The sequence below is a fragment of the Eleutherodactylus coqui genome, chromosome 1 (genome assembly GCF_035609145.1).
Source record: "Eleutherodactylus coqui strain aEleCoq1 chromosome 1, aEleCoq1.hap1, whole genome shotgun sequence".
Lineage (NCBI taxonomy): Eukaryota > Metazoa > Chordata > Amphibia > Anura > Eleutherodactylidae > Eleutherodactylus > Eleutherodactylus coqui.
Window position 1 is genome coordinate 41,164,883 of NC_089837.1, and position 22,303 is coordinate 41,187,185.

The 22,303-nt window shown below is 44.0% G+C and overlaps 2 protein-coding genes across 2 annotated transcripts in view; both read right to left on the reverse strand.

Moving 5' to 3' along the window:
• The window catches only part of LOC136613009 (zinc finger protein 850-like), a 151,434-nt gene that overhangs the window by 110,917 nt on the left and 18,214 nt on the right, over positions 1-22,303 (reverse strand). The window lies entirely within an intron of this gene.
• LOC136620273 (gastrula zinc finger protein XlCGF26.1-like) lies at positions 261-18,961 on the reverse strand. The gene is made up of 5 exons (XM_066594976.1): positions 18,791-18,961; positions 15,140-15,300; positions 12,089-12,268; positions 11,873-11,996; positions 261-2,417 (listed from the first exon to the last, which is right to left on the reverse strand). Exons 1-5 carry the CDS (start codon positions 18,804-18,806, stop codon positions 1,411-1,413), a joined length of 1,488 nt encoding a protein of 495 aa, XP_066451073.1. The 5' UTR covers positions 18,807-18,961; the 3' UTR covers positions 261-1,410.

Genomic DNA, 22,303 nt, shown 5'->3' on the forward strand with positions numbered 1-22,303 from the left:
GTTTGGTGCTGATTTACTCACTCAGTGGCGGTGTATGCACTCCATGATGAGCGAGAAATAAAATCTCCCAAATAAGAGACTAGTTGGACAGTAAGGCCTCATTCATTCACATTTGCTTATTTTGGTCTCGAAGTGCCACGGAGACGGAGCAAAGTATAAAATAAATAGTTTCAGGTCTTTCATGTTTTAGACTCTTAGTTTTAACTTTCATATACCAATAAAAATACTGATCAAAATATGCAAATGTCTATGAGGCCTAATAATGCCCGCTGGAGGTTTCTTTTTGCCAAAGAGACAGTATCGGGTGTTTGAGCAACAAAACCGAACGACTTATCCATGATCTTTTTTGCATATGGTTTCATACTGTTTTAATGAATGTCCACAGATCGTCAGGATCAACATTGCAGGATAATAAACTAAACTAGTGGAAATATGTATTTTTGCAGCCCTACAAGCTATGTTACTATATGTGTCACATCCAGTCAGGACGCCATGCATCCGAAAACCTAAAACATTCACGGCTGTGAACAAACAGACCACAAGTGTGCACAAAACAATAGTAAACAATACACATAACCAACACCAGGGAAGAACTGTCCTTATAAACTATTTACCCAGGTAAGGGACCTGCCTATAGGCAGATAACCCGTCCTAACAAGGGTGAACCTGACCACATGCCCAGGAAACTAGCAGACCGTATGTGGGAGAGGAGATAACCACAGAGATCAACAATAGTAACTTCAGTACTTAACTTTGTGAAAAATCCAGGAAAAAGGCATCTGGCACCAAACTCTGATTTCAACCACAGTCAGCGGGAGATTGAATTAAGCAGCAATGAGTTAGGCACAAGGCCAGGGTAAATAGCCCGCTTAAGTTACACACAAATAACAGTAAGCAAGTCTCAGCTAATACCACTCCCACCAGATCAGAAGATGAAGTGAACCAAATACAAAACCTGAACCAGATTACTAGAAAGGAACAGATCTCAGAACCACGGCGACAATATGGTTAACATTTAAATGTTTACATTGGTTTTTTACTTTTTCACTATGTCGCTCCGGATTCTCCTGCAGTGGGTGAATTTATGACTATAGTAATAAGAAGCAAGGGCCATTATGGTGACAGTTCAGCTTCACTGCTTTGAATGTAAAGGAAGTGCTAAAAATCTTTTTTTTTTAAATTTCTTAGCATTTCCCATATTCCAAACTAGAATGTTGATTTCCTTGTAAAACGTTTTTCATGTATATAACGTCAAAACGACTTTCCCACTCTGACATCTTTGATGATCGCTTTATGTGGTACTGGTACTAAAATAAAACATTTCCCACATTTTGAACATGGAAATGGCTTATTTCTTTTGTGAATTTTCTCTTTTGTTACATGATCTGATTTATTTGTAAAACATTTCCCTTATGCTGAACATAAATATGTTTTTTCTCCCGTGTGAATTTTCTGATGCCTAATAAGGCTTGATTTAACTGTAAAACATTTCCCACATCCTGAACATGGATAAGGCTTCTCTCCGGTGTGAATTCTCTGATGTTTAACAAGGCTTGATTTAATTGTAAAACATTTCCCACATTCTGAACATGAATACGGCTTCTCTCCTGTGTGAATTCTCTGATGTGAAACTAGAGTTGATTTTTCTGTAAAACACTTTCCACATTCTGAACATGAAAATGGCTTTACTCCTGTGTGAGTTCTCCGATGGGAAAGAAAATTAGATCTTTTTCTAAAACATTTTCTACATTCTGAACATGAAAATGGTTTCTCTGCCGTATGAATTCTCTGATGTGAAACAAGGTCTGATTTTACTATGAAACATTTCCCACATACTAAACAAGGAAATGGCTTCTCTCCTGTGTGACTGCTCTGATGTCTAACAAGGGTTTTTCTATCAATAAAACATTTCCTACACTCTGAACAAGAAAATGGCTTCTCTCCTGTGTGAATTCTCTGATGTGAAATAAGATTTGATTTTATTGTAAAATATTTCCCACATTCTGAACATGAAAATAGCTTCTTTCTCATGTGAATGCTTTGATGTTTTCTCAGCTGAGCTGTTTTTTCTGTAAAAAATTTCCCACAATCTGAACTGGAACAAGTTTTTTGTTCCGAATGAATTATCAGATGATCTATGACTTTGGCTTCAGTTATAGGGGAATTCTCACATTCTGAGCAAGGAAACTGCATCTGCCCTGGGTGACTTCTCTCATGTAGAATACAATTAATTTGATCTGTAAGATATATCCCACTTTCTGAACAGGAGTATGGCTTCTCATCTGTACTGTGATGTCCTGGCTGTAAGTGAAGGGTAATGAGATTTTCTCTTGAAGATTGCTGAACTGTATCTTCATCTTCTACTTTATAATTGGATGATAACATGATGTTTTTCTCAGAGTTCTTATTAGGATTATCTGTTAGGATAAAAAAAAAGGTATTTATTCATTTATTTTTATTTTCAAATCACAAAAGTAGACAAAAACTTATAATATTCCTGATAGGCTGAAAACACACTCTTAAGGGCAAAGTCAGACTAGTGTTTTTTGCGCGCGCTTATGAGCGCAAAAAAGCGCGTCTGATAGAACCACTGGTTTCCTATTGTGTGTTCACATGTCGAAATAGTCGCACCTGCAAAAGATAGAACATCTGTGCGCCAGGAAGGTCTGTGCTGTGCGTAAAAAATCCACGCGGGGAGTCCCCTCATCACTGAACACTGGGGACTACCCGATGGGATGAAGGAACTCCCTGCCACAGCTGTCACAGCTGTGGCAAAGAAAAGCGATTTTCTCCCTTTGCTTTCAATGGGGCAAAGCTGGGATGCAGGCAAGCCCCACAGTAATTTTCATTGAATTAAATGAATGGCTGAGTGCCGTGACCAATCACAGGCAGCACTCAGCTGTCATTCAGTGAATGGCTGAGTACTGCCTGTGATTGGCTGAGCGCTCAACCAATCAGACAAGCACCTTAAAGAGGTAGGGATTTTTAAATTCCCACCTCTTGAAAGTGCTTTAAATCAGTGCCAGGATTACAGAGAGAAGACGCGTCAGAGCTTGGACAGCGCTGCTAGGTGAGTAATTTTTTTCCCCTACACTTAGGGATGATTTTCAGGGAAGAATTTATATTTAAAGCCCTTTCCCGAAAATCACCGTGGGGGTTGCCTGCATCCCATTGCTTTCAATGGGATCGGCGGCAGTATGCATGCATACTTCAATTGAGTCGAATGCCTTTGCGGCATCTAAAAAGGCAAAGGCCCAGTCCTCTCCACCGGCAGCCCCCCACCTACGTCACCACTTGGGCCCTCCGTAAAATATCTCTGGTAGACTTTTCAGGCATAAACCCTGTTTGGTCCGGGTGAATTAAATCCAGTATTATGGTATTGAAGCGATTGGCCATCATTTTAATTAAAAGTTTGTAATCAGTATTAAGTAGAGAAATCGCCAGTATTAAGTAGAAACCACAATCTAGGGGATCTTTATCTGGCTTTAGGATGAGTACTATTGTTGCTTCGTAAAACGATAGAGGGAGAGCTCCCCTCTCACAAGCCGCATTATACGTAGCAAGTAAAATAGGGAGTATGTCTTGATATTTGGCATATACCGCGATTGGAATGCCATCAGGGCCTGGCGATCTACCCCTGCACATACCCGAGAGCTCCTCCGTCAGTTCAGTTAGGGTGAAGAGTGCATCTATGAATGTTTGCTGGTCTCGTGAGAGTGTCAGGAACGCAAGTTTATCTAGGAAATCGTTCAGGGCATCTTGAGAATGATGAACTTTAGTGTTGAACTGCTGAAACCGCATCCTGATCTGATCTCTGTCAATAACAACTTCATCTGAATCAGATGTGATACGTAATATACGTATTTCTGCTTAACAAAGAAAGTGGAGCTTCGAGTCCTCTCTTGCAAATATAGGAGATATTGCCTTCCCTGGCTCGACCACCTTGTTCTATTGTCATCCGAGGGGTCCGCAATGTAAGTCCATTTCCAGTCTGGAGTATTCAGATGCCATCTCCTGCTCACATCGGGAAGTGTTTTGCTTAATGAAAGATATGGAGGAGTGTAGACAACCTTTGAGGAAGGCCGTAAGGGTCTCCCAGAGTAGTGCTGGGTTGGCATCAGGACTATTCATTTCCAGGAAGGTGTTGAGTTGGTCAGGTATACGATCATGTGGTTCAAATAGACTTAGCCAAAAGGGATGTATTCTCCAACCATGCCTATCAGTTTTGCCATTTGCCATACCAAACTCCGCCCAGAGGGGAGGATGTTCTGACATTCCTCTAGGAAAATATTGTACTTTAGCTACTGTTGTACAGATACAGGCATTACCAAAAATGTAAATTGATACAGGACAGTTGCTGCAAGCTGAGCAGCAGGAAAACTCCTGATCCGCCAGATGTTTAGCCCTCAAACCTCCTGAGTAAATGAAGCTAGTTCTGTAGGATGTGGAGTAACGGAAATGGGCTGGATAGTATTGGGTTTGTCTAATGATGTATCAACTAGCATATTAAAGTCACCCATACAAACAACTGCAGCATTCGGGAACTGAGCCGCAAATTGGGCCGCCCGATAAAGGATCATTAGGGTCGCCGGCAGCAGCAGGTATATCCCAAGAATAACATATGGATTCGACTCAACCCAGGCCTGAATAAAAATATATCTCCCCTCAGGATCTCTCACGGTTTGACCAGGCTCCCCTCTGAGTCATTTGTGTATCAGAATAGATATTCCCCTGGAGTATGAGGTATGAGCAGCATGAATGGACCACTTGACCCATGGCTTGCGTAACCACGATTTTGACTCTGGAGTCAGAGGAGTCTCCTGGAGACATACTATATGTGGGTTATAGCATCTCACTTGTTAGAATACCATAGAGCGCTTCCTGGGAGAGCCCAATCCCTGGACATTCCAGGACAGCATAGTGAAATTAGACATATGGATTATATGGATGAATCATCTGGACCTCTATATATTCCTCCCAACTACGCACCTACACATCCTACTGCATCAAACTGTGCTGAACTTTAAAAAAACTGCAACTAAACAATATAAACCAGGCTTGCAGATACATGTGTGCCCAATTGTTCAGGATTAGGAAAACAGTAGTATTTAGTACATGCAACGTAGCAAATATAGGGGGAGAGAGTCCACCTGTCAGATGGTAATGCATAGGGCATGGTCTTGCAATTCACACCAAAATTCCCTGAGGCATGGGAGAAGTAGTCCCAAAGTCTCTGTCATACAGGGCTGGTCAGTTCGCACAACAACAAAAAAAAAAAAAAAAAAAAAGGGGGAAGGGGGGGGGGGGGGGAAGAGTGGAAAAAGAAAAATTAAATATATATAAAAAAAATAAATAAGGGAGGGCAGACTCTACAGGGTTGCAGCACTTGGGTATTTAAATCAAACTCTTGGGGTTCCAGGTCAGCGTCTGGGCGATCTCAGGAGCCGATGCAAGCAAGTTTCGGCCTCCGCAGGTGTAGAGAAGAAGATAGTGCGGTCGCCATGTATGAGACGCAGACGGGTAGGATACATCATGGAATATTGGATAGCAGCATCTCGCAACCTGCGCTTGACGTTGACGAAAGATGCCCGTGTTTTTTGAAGAGTGGCCAAGAAGTCGGGGAAGATGGAGAAGCTGTTGTTGAATTTTAGTCTTTACGTCTAGCAGCTTGTAGGGCAGTGTCTCTATCCTTGCTGCTGAGTAACCATGACAGCATCGGCCACAGCGGACATCCTGGAGGTAAGGGCTGGGATATGATTACGGTTAGCAGGAGCCAACCACCAAAATGGAAGTCACCCACTCCACTGGAGTTTACTATAGGCAAGCAAAGTTCTTTTGCACAGAGGGGCAGAGTAGTGCATGAACCCAAAGTGAATCCGTATTCTCAGGGGTTCTATGATGTAGTAGATTAGAGCAGTCTCGTACTCTCAGAAGTTCTATAATATTGTAGATTAGAACAATCTCGTACTCTCAGAAGTTCTATGATGTAGTAGATTAGAACAATCTCGTACTCTCAGAAGTTCTATGATGTAGTAGATTAGAGTTGTCTCGTACTCTTGGGAGTTCTATGATGTAGTAGATTAGAGCAGTCTCGTACTCTTGGGAGTTCTATGATGTAGTAGATTAGAGCAGTCTCGTACTCTCAGAAGTTCTATGATGTAGTAGATTAGAGCAGTCTCGTACTCTCAGGAGTTCTATGATGTAGTAGATCAGAGCAGTCTCGTACTCTTGGGAGTTCTATGATGTAGTAGATTAGAGCAGTCTCGTGCTCTCGGGAGTTCTATGATGTAGTAGATTAGAGCAGTCTCGTACTCTCAGGAGTTCTATGATGTAGTAGATTAGAGCAGTCTCATCCTCTCAGGAGTACACATGGGGGAGGAGTAGTAGTGGTGAGGTATTCCTATCTCCAGTCATTTTGTAGCCGCAGAGAGACCTGGACCTGCAGGATATTACAGACCTCTAAAGGACTGGCCTGTATTGGGGTAGGGAAACCCCCTTCCTGGGACTCTCTATCACAGTCCTCAGCAATATATTGTGATGGCTTCTGTCTCACCCCCACACAAGCAGCAGTTGCCCATCAAGATGGAGGAGGGGCCGTCCCTTCAACCCTAGCACTCCCTCACCCTCCTCTGCTACAGTGAAGGAGTCCCCCTGGAATGTCCCAGTCCCGCGGCCGCTGTTCATGCTCTCACTCACCCCACAGCCTCCACAGCAGTCCTCTGGCAGCAGAACCAGTGAAGTACAGGCAGGGTCTTCAGCGCGCCTCCGCGACCACCTGATCAATGCTGGGGGAGGTGCCACCCTGCACCTAATGTCCAGTTCCCTGCCGGTATCAAAGGTCTCACTCACCGAGTCCCTCAGGAAAGGAGCCATGGTCACCAGTGCTGTCTTTGCTGCCTCTGTCCACCACATGGCGCGCCGTGAGTAAACGAGGCAGGCCCGGTCCCGTGCACCCCACTGTACATTTAGCTTAGGAGCCATATCAGAAGCTCCGTCGTCGTTTCCACTAACACTACTGTAGTCTCAGGGCACCTGTGCAAGGTTGTAGTGCCTCAGGGAATTAAGGATATGTTTTAAACAGCCGGATGTCCACGGAGCCTCTCCTAGGTGCGTCCACACTTCATGGCCGCTAGCCACGGACCTGAGCTGTGTTATATTTACAGATATCAATCTGTCAGGTGAACTGTGAGACAATTGCAAAAGTGAATGAATCATGCGCTGCTTAGCGACGGCGGTTTACACGCAACAAACAAACGAACAGCATTCTACAATCAGTGAGCCAATCAGTGCCCAGGATACAGAACACATTCCATCAGCCAACAGTGTACCATGTACAATCTCACGTCAGCAAGCGCTAGTTTCGTACTGTAATTCCTGTAGGTACCGCAAAATTCCACGGTATAGCGAAAAACTCTGCAAAAACAGAATTCTATATGGTCTGCCTATATATATATATATATATATATATATATATATATATATATATATATATATTATGTTAAAAAAAATCCTTCGCCTAGGAGTTGTCGGAATTCAATGAAGCTTTCTCTGTGTGATTGTAATGTTGATATAAGTGATTATTAGAGCAAAAGGATAATTTATTGCGGAGAACCGACCCCTTGTAGGGAGACTCTAGTACCCTGTTGTACCGACTTTAGCTTGGATACAAGATGTGATATGGGTGGACATGGAGGCTCCAGTACCCTGTTGTATTGCCTCTAGCTTGGATGTAAGATGTGATACGGGTGGCCATGGAGGATAGTATAACTCTCCACAGCAAAAGCAGAATAGAGGCACTTACCCCAAGGTATCCAGACATGAAGACAGCTGTCGTGAATACCCAGACTATAGCTGGCTTCATCGCTGAAGATAACTCGGTTCCACTCTGTAACAGTTTCATTGTTCATGGCACCACTCCAAAAGGAAGCAATGGTGGGTGGGTATAAAAGGCAGTGTACATAATGTCCTTCAGCCAAGCTCCCGGAAATGGTTCAGACCGACTCAGGGGCCTGTAACGATGAAGCCACCAGTCTCCGGCTAGTGGACAACGAAACAATTGGAGATGCTTGAGCTTGTTGAATGATCAGATGATTCTCTCGACTGGTGGTCTGTTGATGGCCTCATGTTTCTACTGGTCCCACCACCCTATAACAGTCTGGACAGAACGGCCCAGCTGGCGGGCAATTTGTTGATACAATCATCCAGCTTTTTGTATTCCAATAATGCGCCCCTCTCAAACACTGTTAACAGGGAAAAATCTCTTTGATTGCATCATAAAGGCTCGTCTAGTGGTCAACCAGCTCTAAACAAGCAGAAAAAGAGGTCCACTAGACACAAGTAGCCTCTGAGAATCCTTTTTATAGGTGGAGAGTGGAACCATTTTTAGAGCCTCAGGTGACAAGACCATTCATCTAATCACCCCAACTCTCATCATTTGTATATCTGTCTGAGATGTAACTGCATGCTGAGTTTTGCAGCAAAACGACAACAGCTATGTGATTGATTTTTTTGACAATGAGTGTAGTATCTTATCCGTACAAAGGTGCGTACATATATAGTTACACTTATACATTTGGATATCTCCCTGGTATGTAGCTACTTACCTAAAGTGTTTATTCACTGAAAAGGACCCACTAAAGAAATGTCCTATACTATTTAAAAATTAACTTTTATTTATTCTGTTAAAAATAAAGCCAAGCGCTTGTAGTGACACAAATTAATAACACCTCTATTTATTTTAAACAATGCAAGTCCTGATGATGTATAAAGACCTATATTGCTTCTTTCCTAGAGGTGTAGATATATATAGCCACCCTAATTACGGTCTGCTATAGTGAGATACTTGGTCTCAATCGTGTATATTAGATGATGAAAATTATTTCAATTCAGTGTTGTAAATCTCATATGTATATTAATCATAGATTGCTCGGTGCACTTAGTTATATTCCTTATATTCTGTGCACTTTTTTATATCTCCCAGGCTCGACGCGTTTCCTCGGCCTCTTTTAATCTAGGGCCGATTCATCAGGATCAAGGAGTTATTTTATTACATATGTTGATGTTCACTTAGATGGTACACCAAAAAATCCAGGTACCACTATCACTTCTTTTGAGGGTCCCTGGTTAGATACTTTAATATGAATTGGAAATGGGACACTATTGATCCACATTGAACGTGATAGTCAATGGTGAGAGCGTCCTGAGCACTTTACTAAAAATATGCAAATAAGCGATATCTTTAAGATGATATTTTAGCTTATGTCTCACTGATTCTTATATGCCACTCTAGATCATGCTGATGTAATGTAGCTCATGTCCCAGAGAGGCCTGATATGTGCATATACTACTGGCTTTTTTTGCCAAGATATATTATATAGTATATTGCTACAGTGAGAACCGCTGTCAGAATACTATGGCGGTTGTATGTGAGCGTGTGTGTCTGGAGGAGCATTATCAAGCTCTATGCTCCAGGCATTGCATTGAGTACTAAGTGATTCTCCTTACTGCAAAAACGAGCAACATAGGGCTGAATCAGCTTCAATAAGCAGCAATACTCAGCTTATCCAGTGATTCTAAGCGGATGATTGTGTTGCACTAATCAACATAGAAAGGCTGTTTGGGTGAAATGAGCGGCAATATCTAGCTCACTCATCACCACAACAATCATTCACATATAAGAAACACCACGGACATTACAACACGCTCTGAGTATCCTCATATGTCTATGACTGTGCCACTAAATCTCATCAGACATTATCATAGACAGAGAGATTCCTAGCGAGCAAGTGTTTTAAATGTGATTGTAGCGGTTCTCACTGTAGCAATATACTATATAATATATCTTGGCAATAAAAGCCAGTAGTATATGCACATATCAGGCCTCTCTGGCACATGAGCTACATTATATCAGCATGATCTAGAGTGGCATATAAGATCCAGTGAGACATAAGCTAAAATATCACCTTAAAGATATCGCTTATTCGCATATTTTTTGTAAAGTGCTCAGGACTCTCTCACCATTGACTATCACGTTCAATGTGGATCAATAGTGTCCCATTTCCAATTCATATTAAAGTATCTAACCAGGGACCCTCAAAAGAAGTGATAGTGGTACCTGGATTTTTTGGTGTACCATCTAAGTGAACATCAACATATGTAATAAAATAACTCCTTGATCCTGATGAATCGGCCCTAGATTAAAAGAGGCCGAGGAAACGCGTCGAGCCTGGGAGATATAAAAAGTGCACAGAATATAAGAAATATAACTAAGTGCACCGAGCAATCTATGATTAATATACATATGAGATTTACAATACGGAATTGAAATAATTTTCATCATCTAATATACACGATTGAGACCAAGTATCTCATTATAGCAGACCGTAATTAGGGTGGCTATATATATTTACACCTCTAGGAAAGAAGCAATAGAGGTCTTTATACATCATCAGGACTTGAATTGTTTAAAATAAATAGAGGTGTTATTAATTTGTGTCACTACAAGCGCTTGGCTTTATTTTTAACAGAATAAATAAGTTAATTTTTAAATAGTATAGGACATTTCTTTAGTGGGTCCTTTTCAGTGAATAATAGAGATGAGCGAGCGTACTCGGAAAAGCACTACTCGCTCGAGTAATTTGCTTTATCCGAGTATCGCTGTGCTCGGGTCTGAAGATTCGGGTGCCGCTGCAGCTGACAGGTGAGTCACAGCGGGGAGCAGGGGAGAGTGGGCGGGAGAGAGGGAGAGAAAGATCTCCCCTCCGTTCCTCCCCGCTCTCCCCTGCAGCTCCCCGCTCCGTGCCGGCACCCGAATCTTCAGGGACGAGCACAGCGATACTCGGATAAAGCAAATTACTCGAGCGAGTAGTGCTTTTCCGAGTACGCTCGCTCATCCCTAGTGAATAAATATAGACAAAATAAGAACCCTACTGTCTCAGTGAATAAATACTTACCTAAAGTGGACCTACTACACAATACTTTAATTTTATTTTAAAAATCAATACTCCTCCCCAAAATTGATTCACAATAACTGATCCGTTTCTCTCAGTTCTTCTACATTACCACCATTATCTCTGCTGTAATTAGTTCAATAGGTGACACAGCTCAACTGAAGAGCCAACATCCCCAAACAGAGCCTTACAGTGAAAATCCTCCTCGTCTCCTGACCATTACCCAAGTCATTCTGCTAGAGCAGTGTTTCCCCACTCCAGTCCTCAGGGACCACCAACAGGTCATGTTTTCAGGACCTCCTATAGTAAGAACACCGATAAGCTAGAGTATAAGACACTGTGCTAATAAGTTTAATGACTTAAACTAATAAGCATCCATTTCAGGGTTAAACAGCTTTTCACATCACGTTTTTAATCTATTATTTAGTATATTTGTTAAATGTACATTAAAAACATATACATTTATCACTGTAAAGTCTCTCTTTTAAAGTTTTGTAGTCGTGGTTCTTTGGCATTTGAGAAATGCTTTATGTTTCCATAGGTTTCCTATAGACTATAGTGTAAAGTGTTAAGCATAAATTTCTTCGTGGGACACAAAAGTACTTTATGTCATGCTTTACTGTCCCACAAAAAATAAAGTGTACAAACGTAAAGAAGGTGAAACGCAGTCAAAAGTATGCCCTGTTTAATGATATCTGACCAGCTCTAGCCTATCGGAATGTCTTTGAATACATTTTGTTTATATTAACACGTATATGTATGACGGATGCATAAAACGTGATGTGAACGCCCCTAACTTCACACTATTAGAGGTCTAAACCTTTAAGCCTATTTTTTCTGATTAAACATGCATCCAACAATCCGAAAAATACAGAGTAGCTATGTGTATATTATAACAATGTATTTTGTAGGTCTCTTCTTACCTTGTGATGTAAGAGGCTGGTGGTTCTCCATCATGACGTCCTTGTACAGATCCTTGTGTTCTTCTAAATACTCCCACTCCTCCATGGAGAGATAGAGAGCAACATCCTGATACCTTATAGGAACCTGACACACAATGACACACAAAAATACCATCATTACCCAGAATCCTCTAGTACTGTTACTGTATAATTTCCCAGCATTCCCAGCAGTGTCACCTCTCCAGTCAGCAGCTCAGTGATCTTGTTGGTGAGTTCTAGGATCTCCTGCTCATGTATCGGTAAGTGAGGAGGAGCCTCTGTGATGGGGCTCTGGCTCCTGCTCCATCCTCCCGACTCATAGAGATGGCTGTTGGGAGTTGCATCGTCACCCGATGTCTTCTTCACTATCGTGTAATCCTGTGTATAGAGAGAGAGAGATATGTAGGGGATTGAACCTAGTATACCTCCGTAAATAAAAAGTGCGAGATTGTGATCCCACTGTATAGAGCAACATGTCAAACGTTTTAATAATGTTGGGTGGCCTATCTGCCATTGCAGGAGGACATGCAGCAGGAGAGCTCCGATCTTGTACCAGAACAATATGGCACCATTGGGCCCTTTGCTGCACCCTACAGCTTTCTAAAACTGTCCACAGACCTCCCAACACTAAGAGGCTCAAGATGAGGGGCTTTGCAGCCTGATCAGATGCCACAAAGCCTTCCAGCCTTCCACGGCCTAGCGCTACCAGCGAAGCTGCTGGCTAAATTTTTGGGGACACCCACGCAGCTGATTGCAGCAGTGGACCGAAGCTCCTTGAGCCGAGAATTTGCCCTGCAGAGGCCCCTGACATGGGGGAACATTGCCAGGGAAGAAGTGAACTGGATGGAGCTAGCAGACGCAAGTGAGTGAACTCTGTGGCCAGCACCTCACAGTGAAGTAAAGACCGACAGATGCACAGTGCACTGAAGACCCCACAGTGCTGTACTAGAAAGGGGACATGACAGGGAAGCGGCAGGTGAAGTCGGTGCCAAAAAGGTTAACTGACTTTGTCGTGAAAGAGCAGGAGAATGATGAACAGGTCGCTGGACCTTCCACGCCAGAGGAGAAGATGCCAGGAGTGGTGGTGTGGGGTGACACTGTATATTAGAAAAATGGTAAGTAGGCTTGTCCTGATCCCCTTCTCCCCGAGCACCAATCCAGCACACGAGGCGGGAAGAGATGGAGGAAACAGGGAGAGGAGAAAGCCACTTTCCCCCAGCATATGGGCAGAGGCAGGGAAGCCGCCGTTTTACTATGTTAGCCCCAGTTCCTCCATAACAAGTCCAGGGCAGCAGCAACATGAAAGGCAAAGGGAGACAGTAGAGGTTCCAGACACAGCAAATAGAGAGAAGACAGGACAGGAACCCAGGCAAGAGGAAAGAGACCCACTTATGGAGATCCCCTACTCTGATCAGGCAACATCTGAAAATTTCATTAGGGATATGATACTAGCCTTAAGAGGAACCCTAAAAAAGGACATAGCCTCCATAAACATAAAACTAAACTCATGGATTGATGCCCTGGGAGGCAGAGTGGAGCATCTGGAGACCAAGATGGGCGAGCTGACCAATTCACATAATGAATTGGTAGATGCACATTATAACATAGTTGAAGAACCTGAAAACGTCAAAGCAAAACTAGCAGACCTGGAAGACAGGAATAGGTGGAACAACATAAAAATAAGAGGAGCAGCAGAGACAGTCTCATCAGCAGAGCTACCAGGGCATCTGAGAAGACTAATCCAAAATCTGAAGCCTGAATCCAAACAGGAGGAATTAATCTCATTGATAGAATACATAGGCTTCCACGTCCAAAATCAGTCTGTGAAAACCTGCCTAGAGACATTACAGCATATATTTTTTTTTACGTTAAGGAGAATATGTTGCAAGCAGCAAGGAAACTTAAGAATCTACCACATCCATACGAAAAAGAATCCAACTATTCGCGGACGTCTCCCAAGCTGCAATGCTCGCCAGGAAAACATTTACCCCCATTACTTCCACACTAAGGGAAAATAACATCCCATAAATATAGGGATTACCAACAGAACTTATAATACTTAAAGGGGTTGTCCCGCGAAAGCAAGTGGGTCTATACACTTCTGTATGGCCATATTAATGCACTTTGTAATGTACATCGTGCATTAAATATGAGCCATACAGAAGTTATTCACTTACCTGTTCCGTTGCTAGCGTCCTCGTCTCCATTGTGCCGTCTAATTTCAGCGTCTAATCGCCCGATTAGACGCGCTTGCGCAGTCCGGTCTTCTCCCTTCTGAATGGGTCCGCTCGTGCCGGAGAGCTGCTCCTCGTAGCTCCGCCCCGTCACGTGTGCCGATTCCAGCCAATCAGGAGGCTGGAATCGGCAATGGAACGCACAGAGCCCACGGTGCACCATGGGAGAAGACCTGCGGTCCACCGTGGGTGAAGATCCCGGCGGCCATCTTAGCAAGGTAAGTAAGAAGTCACCGGAGCGCGGGGATTCGGGTAAGTACTATCCGTTTTTTTTTTTTTAATACATGCATCGGGTTTGTCTCGTGCCGAACGGGGGGCCTATTGAAAAAAAAAAAAAAAAACCCCGTTTCGGCGCGGGACAACCCCTTTAAGTACGGAACCCATATATAATTCTCAAGTCAGAAAAAGGCCAAAAAATATTAAACTCAGCACAAGTTCACTTCCTGAACAAGATGGCAAGGAAATTAAGAAGATCCAGAAAGGCAACCTGGTGTTATGTGGGGACTTCATCGTAAGTGTAGACAAGGACATGGCCACCAAGAACCCACAGAGAAAATAGACACACACCCTGACTTCTTGGATGAGAAGACAACAAATATATGACACCTACAGATGTATGAACGCTACAGTAGCTCCAAAGAATTCTCCTTTTATTCTGTGAGACATCGCTTCTTCTCCAGAATTGATATGTTTCTAGTTCAATTCTTTCTGCTCCCAAAAATTCACCAGGCTTCAATAAAAATCTATCTAACCCTTCAATTATCCAAAATCAGGAAAATCACTAGAACATGGAGAAATACCTATTTAATTATAAAATCCCCAAATATTAAGAAACTATAGCAATTGAAAAATATTTTCATTTCAATGAATCCCCAGAGGTAAACCCATTTTTCACTTTTATTAATTTACAAGGTCCCAAAGCTATAATGTAAGATTTGGTCATTTTGACCTGTTTCACATCCAAAGTCGCTGCATAACCCGAGCCGTAAGAACTGAGAAATACAGAAAAGTTTACCTGTCCGGTCAGCAGGTAGATGATCTCCAAGGTGAAGCTTAATATCCTCTTGGTAATCTCATTGCTGGTCTTCTCCATCCTCGGTGGGTCATTCAGGAGGACCATTTTGGATGAGGACCTGAGAGAACTGGAGGAACTAGGGGGTTCTAGTGCGGCCGGCCCTTTATGAGAAAAGAAGAGACATTTAAATCATACGGGGACATCATCATGTGTGATATACAGAACCCCCTTATAGCGCATTCAGAGAAACGGGGTCTTCAGAGCCGTCACCACATTACAGGGGGATTACCAGTTAGATGCTTGAAAAAAACCTTCCAGCCGATCCATCAATCAATTAATTCCTGCCACCTGGGATAAACAGAGATCTATCCTGCGGCCGCTTTCACACGGCGAGAGGACGGCACAAGGTTTGTGCGTTATAAGATGGACGAATATGAACCATATTCTTTTGAATGGGGTCAAATGCATGAGTGATGGTTTCCTGCTTCGCAGTGTGGGGAAAGTGGAAAAAAAAAATTACAGCATGTCCTATCTTTGGACGTTTCCTTGAAACACCTTGCCTTTTGATTTCAATGGAGCTGGATCACCTTTGTAGTACCGAAGAGATCTTACTACACCCGCACGAAAGTGTCTGCGCGCCACAGGCCCTTATTATACCCGCAGGAAGGTGTCTGCGCGCCACAAGCCCTTATTATACCCGCAGGAAGGTGTCTGCGCACCACAAGCCCTTATTATACCTGCAGGAAGGTGTCTGCGCACCACAAGCCCTTATTACACCCGCAGGAAGGTGTCTGCGCGCCACAAGCCCTTATTACACCCGCAGGAAGGTGTCTGCGCGCCACAAGCCCTTATTACACCCGCAGGAAGGTGTCTGCGCGCACCACAAGCCCTTATTATACCCGCAGGAAGGTGTCTGCGTACAATACAAACCCTTACTATACCCGCAGAAAGGTGTCTGCGCGCTACAAGCCTGTATTATACCGGCAGGAAGGTGTCTGCACGCTACAAGCTCTTGTTATACCTGCAGGAAGGTGTCTGCGCACCACGAGCCCTTGTTATACCTGCAGGAAGGTGTCTGCGCACCACGAGCCCTTGTTATACCTGCAGGAAGGTGTCTGCGCACCACGAGCCCTTGTTATACCTGCAGGAAGGTGTCTGCGCACCACGAGCCCTTGTTATACCTGCAGGAAGGTGTCTGCGCACCACGAGCCCTTGTTATACCTGCAGGAAGGTGTCTGCGCACCACGAGCCCTTGTTATACCTGCAGGAAGGTGTCTGCGCACCACGAGCCCTTGTTATACCTGCAGGAAGGTGTCTGCGCACCACGAGCCCTTGTTATACCTGCAGGAAGGTGTCTGCGCACCACGAGCCCTTGTTATACCTGCAGGAAGGTGTCTGCGCACCACGAGCCCTTGTTATACCTGCAGGAAGGTGTCTGCGCACCACGAGCCCTGTTTATACCTGCAGGAAGGTGTCTGCGCACCACGAGCCCTTGTTATACCTGCAGGAAGGTGTCTGCGCACCACGAGCCCTTGTTATACCTGCAGGAAGGTGTCTGCGCACCACGAGCCCTTGTTATAGCTGCAGGAAGGTGTCTGCGCACCACGAGCCCTTGTTATAGCTGCAGGAAGGTGTCTGCGCACCACGAGCCCTTGTTATAGCTGCAGGAAGGTGTCTGCGCACCACGAGCCCTTGTTATAGCTGCAGGAAGGTGTCTGCGCACCACGAGCCCTTGTTATACCTGCAGGAAGGTGTCTGCGCACCACGAGCCCTTGTTATACCTGCAGGAAGGTGTCTGCGCACCACGAGCCCTTGTTATACCTGCAGGAAGGTGTCTGCGCACCACGAGCCCTTGTTATACCTGCAGGAAGGTGTCTGCGCACCACGAGCCCTTGTTATACCTGCAGGAAGGTGTCTGCGCACCACGAGCCCTTGTTATACCTGCAGGAAGGTGTCTGCGCACCACGAGCCCTTGTTATACCTGCAGGAAGGTGTCTGCGCACCACGAGCCCTTGTTATACCTGCAGGAAGGTGTCTGCGCACCACGAGCCCTTGTTATACCTGCAGGAAGGTGTCTGCGCACCACGAGCCCTTGTTATACCTGCAGGAAGGTGTCTGCGCACCACGAGCCCTTGTTATACCTGCAGGAAGGTGTCTGCGCACCACGAGCCCTTGTTATACCTGCAGGAAGGTGTCTGCGCACCACGAGCCCTTGTTATACCTGCAGGAAGGTGTCTGCGCACCACGAGCCCTTGTTATACCTGCAGGAAGGTGTCTGCGCACCACGAGCCCTTGTTATACCTGCAGGAAGGTGTCTGCGCACCACGAGCCCTTGTTATACCTGCAGGAAGGTGTCTGCGCACCACGAGCCCTTGTTATACCTGCAGGAAGGTGTCTGCGCACCACAAGCCCTTGTTATACCTGCAGGAAGGTGTCTGCGCACCACGAGCCCTTGTTATACCTGCAGGAAGGTGTCTGCGCACCACGAGCCCTTGTTATACCTGCAGGAAGGTGTCTGCGCACCACGAGCCCTTGGTATACCTGCAGGAAGGTGTCTGCGCACCACGAGCCCTTGGTATACCTGCAGGAAGGTGTCTGCGCACCACGAGCCCTTGTTATACCTGCAGGAAGGTGTCTGCGCACCACAAGCCCTTGTTATACCTGCAGGAAGGTGTCTGCGCACCACAAGCCCTTGTTATACCTGCAGGAAGGTGTCTGCGCACCACAAGCCCTTGTTATACCTGCAGGAAGGTGTCTGCGCACCACAAGCCCTTGTTATACCTGCAGGAAGGTGTCTGCGCACCACAAGCCCTTGTTATACCTGCAGGAAGGTGTCTGCGCACCACAAGCCCTTGTTATACCTGCAGGAAGGTGTCTGCGCACCACAAGCCCTTGTTATACCTGCAGAAAGGTGTCTGCGCACCACAAGCCCTTATTATACCTGCAGAAAGGTGTCTGCGCACACCACAAGCCCTTATTATACCTGCAGGAAGGTGTCTGCGCACCACAAGCCCTTATTATACCTGCAGGAAGGTGTCTGCGCACCACAAGCTCTTATTATACCTGCAGGAAGGGGTCTGCGCACCACAAGCTCTTATTATACCTGCAGGAAGGGGTCTGCACACCACAAGCCCTTATTATACCTGCAGGAAGGTGTCTGCGCACCACAAGCCCTTATTATACCTGCAGGAAGGGGTCTGCGCACCACAAGCTCTTATTATACCTGCAGGAAGGTGTCGGCACACCACCAGCCCTTATTATACCTGCAGGAAGGTGTCTGCGCACCACAAGCCCTTATTATACCTGCAGGAAGGTGTCTGCGCACCACAAGCCCTTATTATACCTGCAGGAAGGTGTCTGCGCACCCCAAGCCCTTATTATACCTGCAGGAAGGGGTCTGCGCACCACAAGCCCTTATTATACCTGCAGGAAGGTGTCTGCACACCACAAGCCCTTATTATACCTGCAGGAAGGTGTCTGCGCACCACAAGCCCTTATTATACCTGCAGGAAGGTGTCTGCGCACCACAAGCCCTTATTATACCTGCAGGAAGGTGTCTGCGCACCACAAGACCTTCTACTTACTGCAATTACAGAAACTGCACCAAAATACCCAATAAAACTGCACAAAAACAGTTTTACATAAACTTACCCCAATCCTCCAGCATCACAGGGAGATTATATACTTTGCCGCCTAAATTTCTTTTAAAGCTCAATAAAATAATGCAGCAACCATCAGGTGTGAATGTAGCTGATGTCAGTGTGCTGTATATGTGTATATATATCCTCTGGCTGATAACAGAGACAACAGCAGGGACCAGGACCTGCTACACTGCCATAGGACCTGTGAAGATGTCACCACCATGTGATCAGTATATAAGGGGCGGAGCTGAGCAGTGAGAAGTGGTGACTGAAGGACCTGTGATGATGTCACCCCTACGTGATCAGTATATAAAGGGGCGGAGCTCAGCAGTGAGGAGGGGAAGTGGTGGCTGAAGGACCTGTGATGATGGCACCACTATGTGATTAGTATATAAAGGGGCTGTTGTCGGAGCCAACTGGGCTTTGAGTCCACTATATGGACCAAATTAGTTATGAGAAGTTTTGTGCACAAAAGGTAACAGATTGACACAATGCCCGTATCAAACCAGTACACTTCTGATTTACTCAAAGGAATACAACAGCTTGTTATGGACAAACATTACATCACAAAATAGGAGTATACAAAAAGAGCTATGGTGCTGATACATTGCCATGTTTCCAAGGCCCGTCTGGTCACCAAATTTATCACGAATAGAACTATCTATGCATGCATTGATGTATAGGACCATCTAGGATACCAATCCAGAGACTCAGTTAAAACTACTTTAGACTAATATGCCACAGGATGCAAGGCAAAACTTGTATGCCTCAATGCCCGCCTATATCACATGTTGCATCCAAACTAGAGGCGGCCCAACAGGGTACTAGAGCCTCCATGCCCGCCTGTATTGCATCTTGTATACAAGCTAGAGGTGGTACAACAGGGTACTAGAGCCTCTATTCCCATTGTATAACATCTTGTATCCAAGCTGGAGGCAGTACAACAGGGTACTAGAGCGTTACTAGAGGAAATAGATCCTAGAACCTGAATTGGCGATCTATGTATGAAGGGAGATCGAATGGCGATCTCGCTCCATACACCGCGTCTGCTGGCCATTTCTTACAGCCAACACCCAGTGGCAACAGCTCTGATGAGCCGTGCAGCTCATCGGAGCTGTTAACCCTTTATATGCCACTGTCAACTCTTACAGCGGCATTTAAATCCCCCGAACGATAATCATGGCAGCCCCCCACTTCTGAAAGGCTTCAGGACTGGCATGGCAGAATGGCTATCAAGCAATCACCGTGGGGTGCCTTGATAGATCGCCTGCCCAATAGCAGTATGATGTTATGCTATGTCATTACATCATAGTACAGGAGTAATCAAAGCATCGCAAGTTGTTGTCCTCTCTAGGGACTAAAAAAGTAAAAATAATAAAGCTTTCCTAATTATTAAAAAAAAAAGTAATAAAAGTTTATAAAAAACCCTTTTGCCATATTTATAATAAAAGTATCTAAATAATAAAATAAAAATACATATTTGTATATATTTATAAAAGTCCTACCTACCAAAGTAATGTAATTTTTACCCCACACAATGAATGTAGACACAAAAAAAAGCCAGAAATGCACTTTTTTGGTCACCCTGTCTCCAAGAAAAATGCAATAAAAAGTGATCAAAAAGTTTCCATGTGAATGGAGAAATAAAAAAGTTATTGTGCTCAGAAAATGGTGGCAGAAAATAATTTTAAAAAATTAAATATATTTGAAAAGAAATAAAAGTAGTACAGCGAAAGGAAAAAAAAAACTATATAAATTTGATATCGTAGTAATGATACTGATCCATAGACTAAAGTCATTTTTGTTGCAGTTTGTGCGCCATAGAAATAAGACAGACCGAAAAATGGTGGAAGTTCGTTTTTTTTATTTTATTCCACGTACAAGTTTTTAAATGTTTTTCAGTACGTATGGTTCATTAAATAGCACCAATGAAAAATACAACTCGTCCCACAAAACAAAAAGGCCTCATACAGCGACGTCAATGGATAAATAAAGGAGTTACGATTTTCTAAAAGGCGGGAAGAAAATACAAAAATGGAAAAATGAAAAAAAAGCTTAGTCATTAAGGGGATAACATTTAAATGTTTACATTGATTTTTTTTACTTTTTCACTATGGACCTCTGGATTCTCCTGCAGTGGGTGAATTTAGGACTATAGTAATAAGAAGCAAGCGCCATTATGGTGAAAATTCTGTTCCACGGCTATGAAAATAAAGACAGTTTTTTTTCTGCAATATCCACAATAATTTCCCCTCATGGATCCAGGTCACGGTGAATCGCAGGTAAGTATCATTTGGAGTGTTTGACAGATCCAGTCTAATTCCACACAAAAAATATAAACATTTACTGGGTATTTAATTTTTTCCCACATTCTGACCATGAAAATGGTTTCTCTACTGTGTGCATTCTCTGATCTGAAACAAGAGTTGATTTTTCTGTAAAACACTTCCCACAATCTGAACATGAAAATGGCTTTTTTCCTGTGTGAATTTTCTGATGTTTAACAAGAGTTGATTTCAGGAGAAAACATTTCCGACATCCTAAGGCCTTAGTTAGATTAGTGATTTTTTAGCGCATGAATAGGCAAGATAAAAACAACGGCTGTATTAGAACCAATGCTTTACATTGAAAGCATTCACATGTCCATTTTTTGGAGGCGCTAAATTATCGCACCTGCAAAAGATAGGACAACGGTTTAAAAAGCGTACTGCCACTGACCTCACGAGTTTTGCGATATGCACACGACTCGCAAGGTTTTGTAGCCCATATTTCCCTATGGAGCCTTCCTCTTTGTTGCATTGCACGAAAACGCAGTTTTTGTATGATGCGATGCAACTTTGACAGAAGGAAATCCTACTGCTAAAGCCCTTAAATAAGCCCTAGCTACAGAAAAAAAAATATATCATCATAGAAGCGCTGTCCAGCTCCCTGTTCCCCGCCACTGTTCTTCATCATTTCTTCTGGACAGGGATTGAAAACTCCCTGCCTCCTAGAAGCACCGCCTCTGACTGACTGAGTGCTGTGATGCTTAACCAATCCAAGCCAGCGCTCGAATCAATCACAGCCATTCCTTGAATGGCTGTGATTGATCACAGCACTTAGCCAATCAGAGGCAGCGCTCCAGGAGGCGGGGATTTTTCTATCTCCGGACAGAAGAAATGATAAAAACCAGTGCGGGGATTGGGAAGAAGACACCTATTTATGTGCTAAAAAATGGCTCGTCGGACCGAGGCCTCAGCATGAATAAGGCTTCTATCCTGTGTGAATTCCTGTGTGAATTGCCTGATGTGAAATAAGACTTGATTTTCTTGTAAAACACTTTCCACAATCTGAACATGAAAACGGTTTCTCTCCTGTGTGAATTCTGTGATGTTTAACAAGAGCTGATTTCCGTATAAAACATTTCCCACAATCTGAACATGAATACGGCTTCTCTCCTGTGTGAATTTTCTGATGTGAAACAAGAGTTGATTTTTCTGTGAAACACTTCCCACAATCTGAACATGAAAAAGGCTTCTCTCCT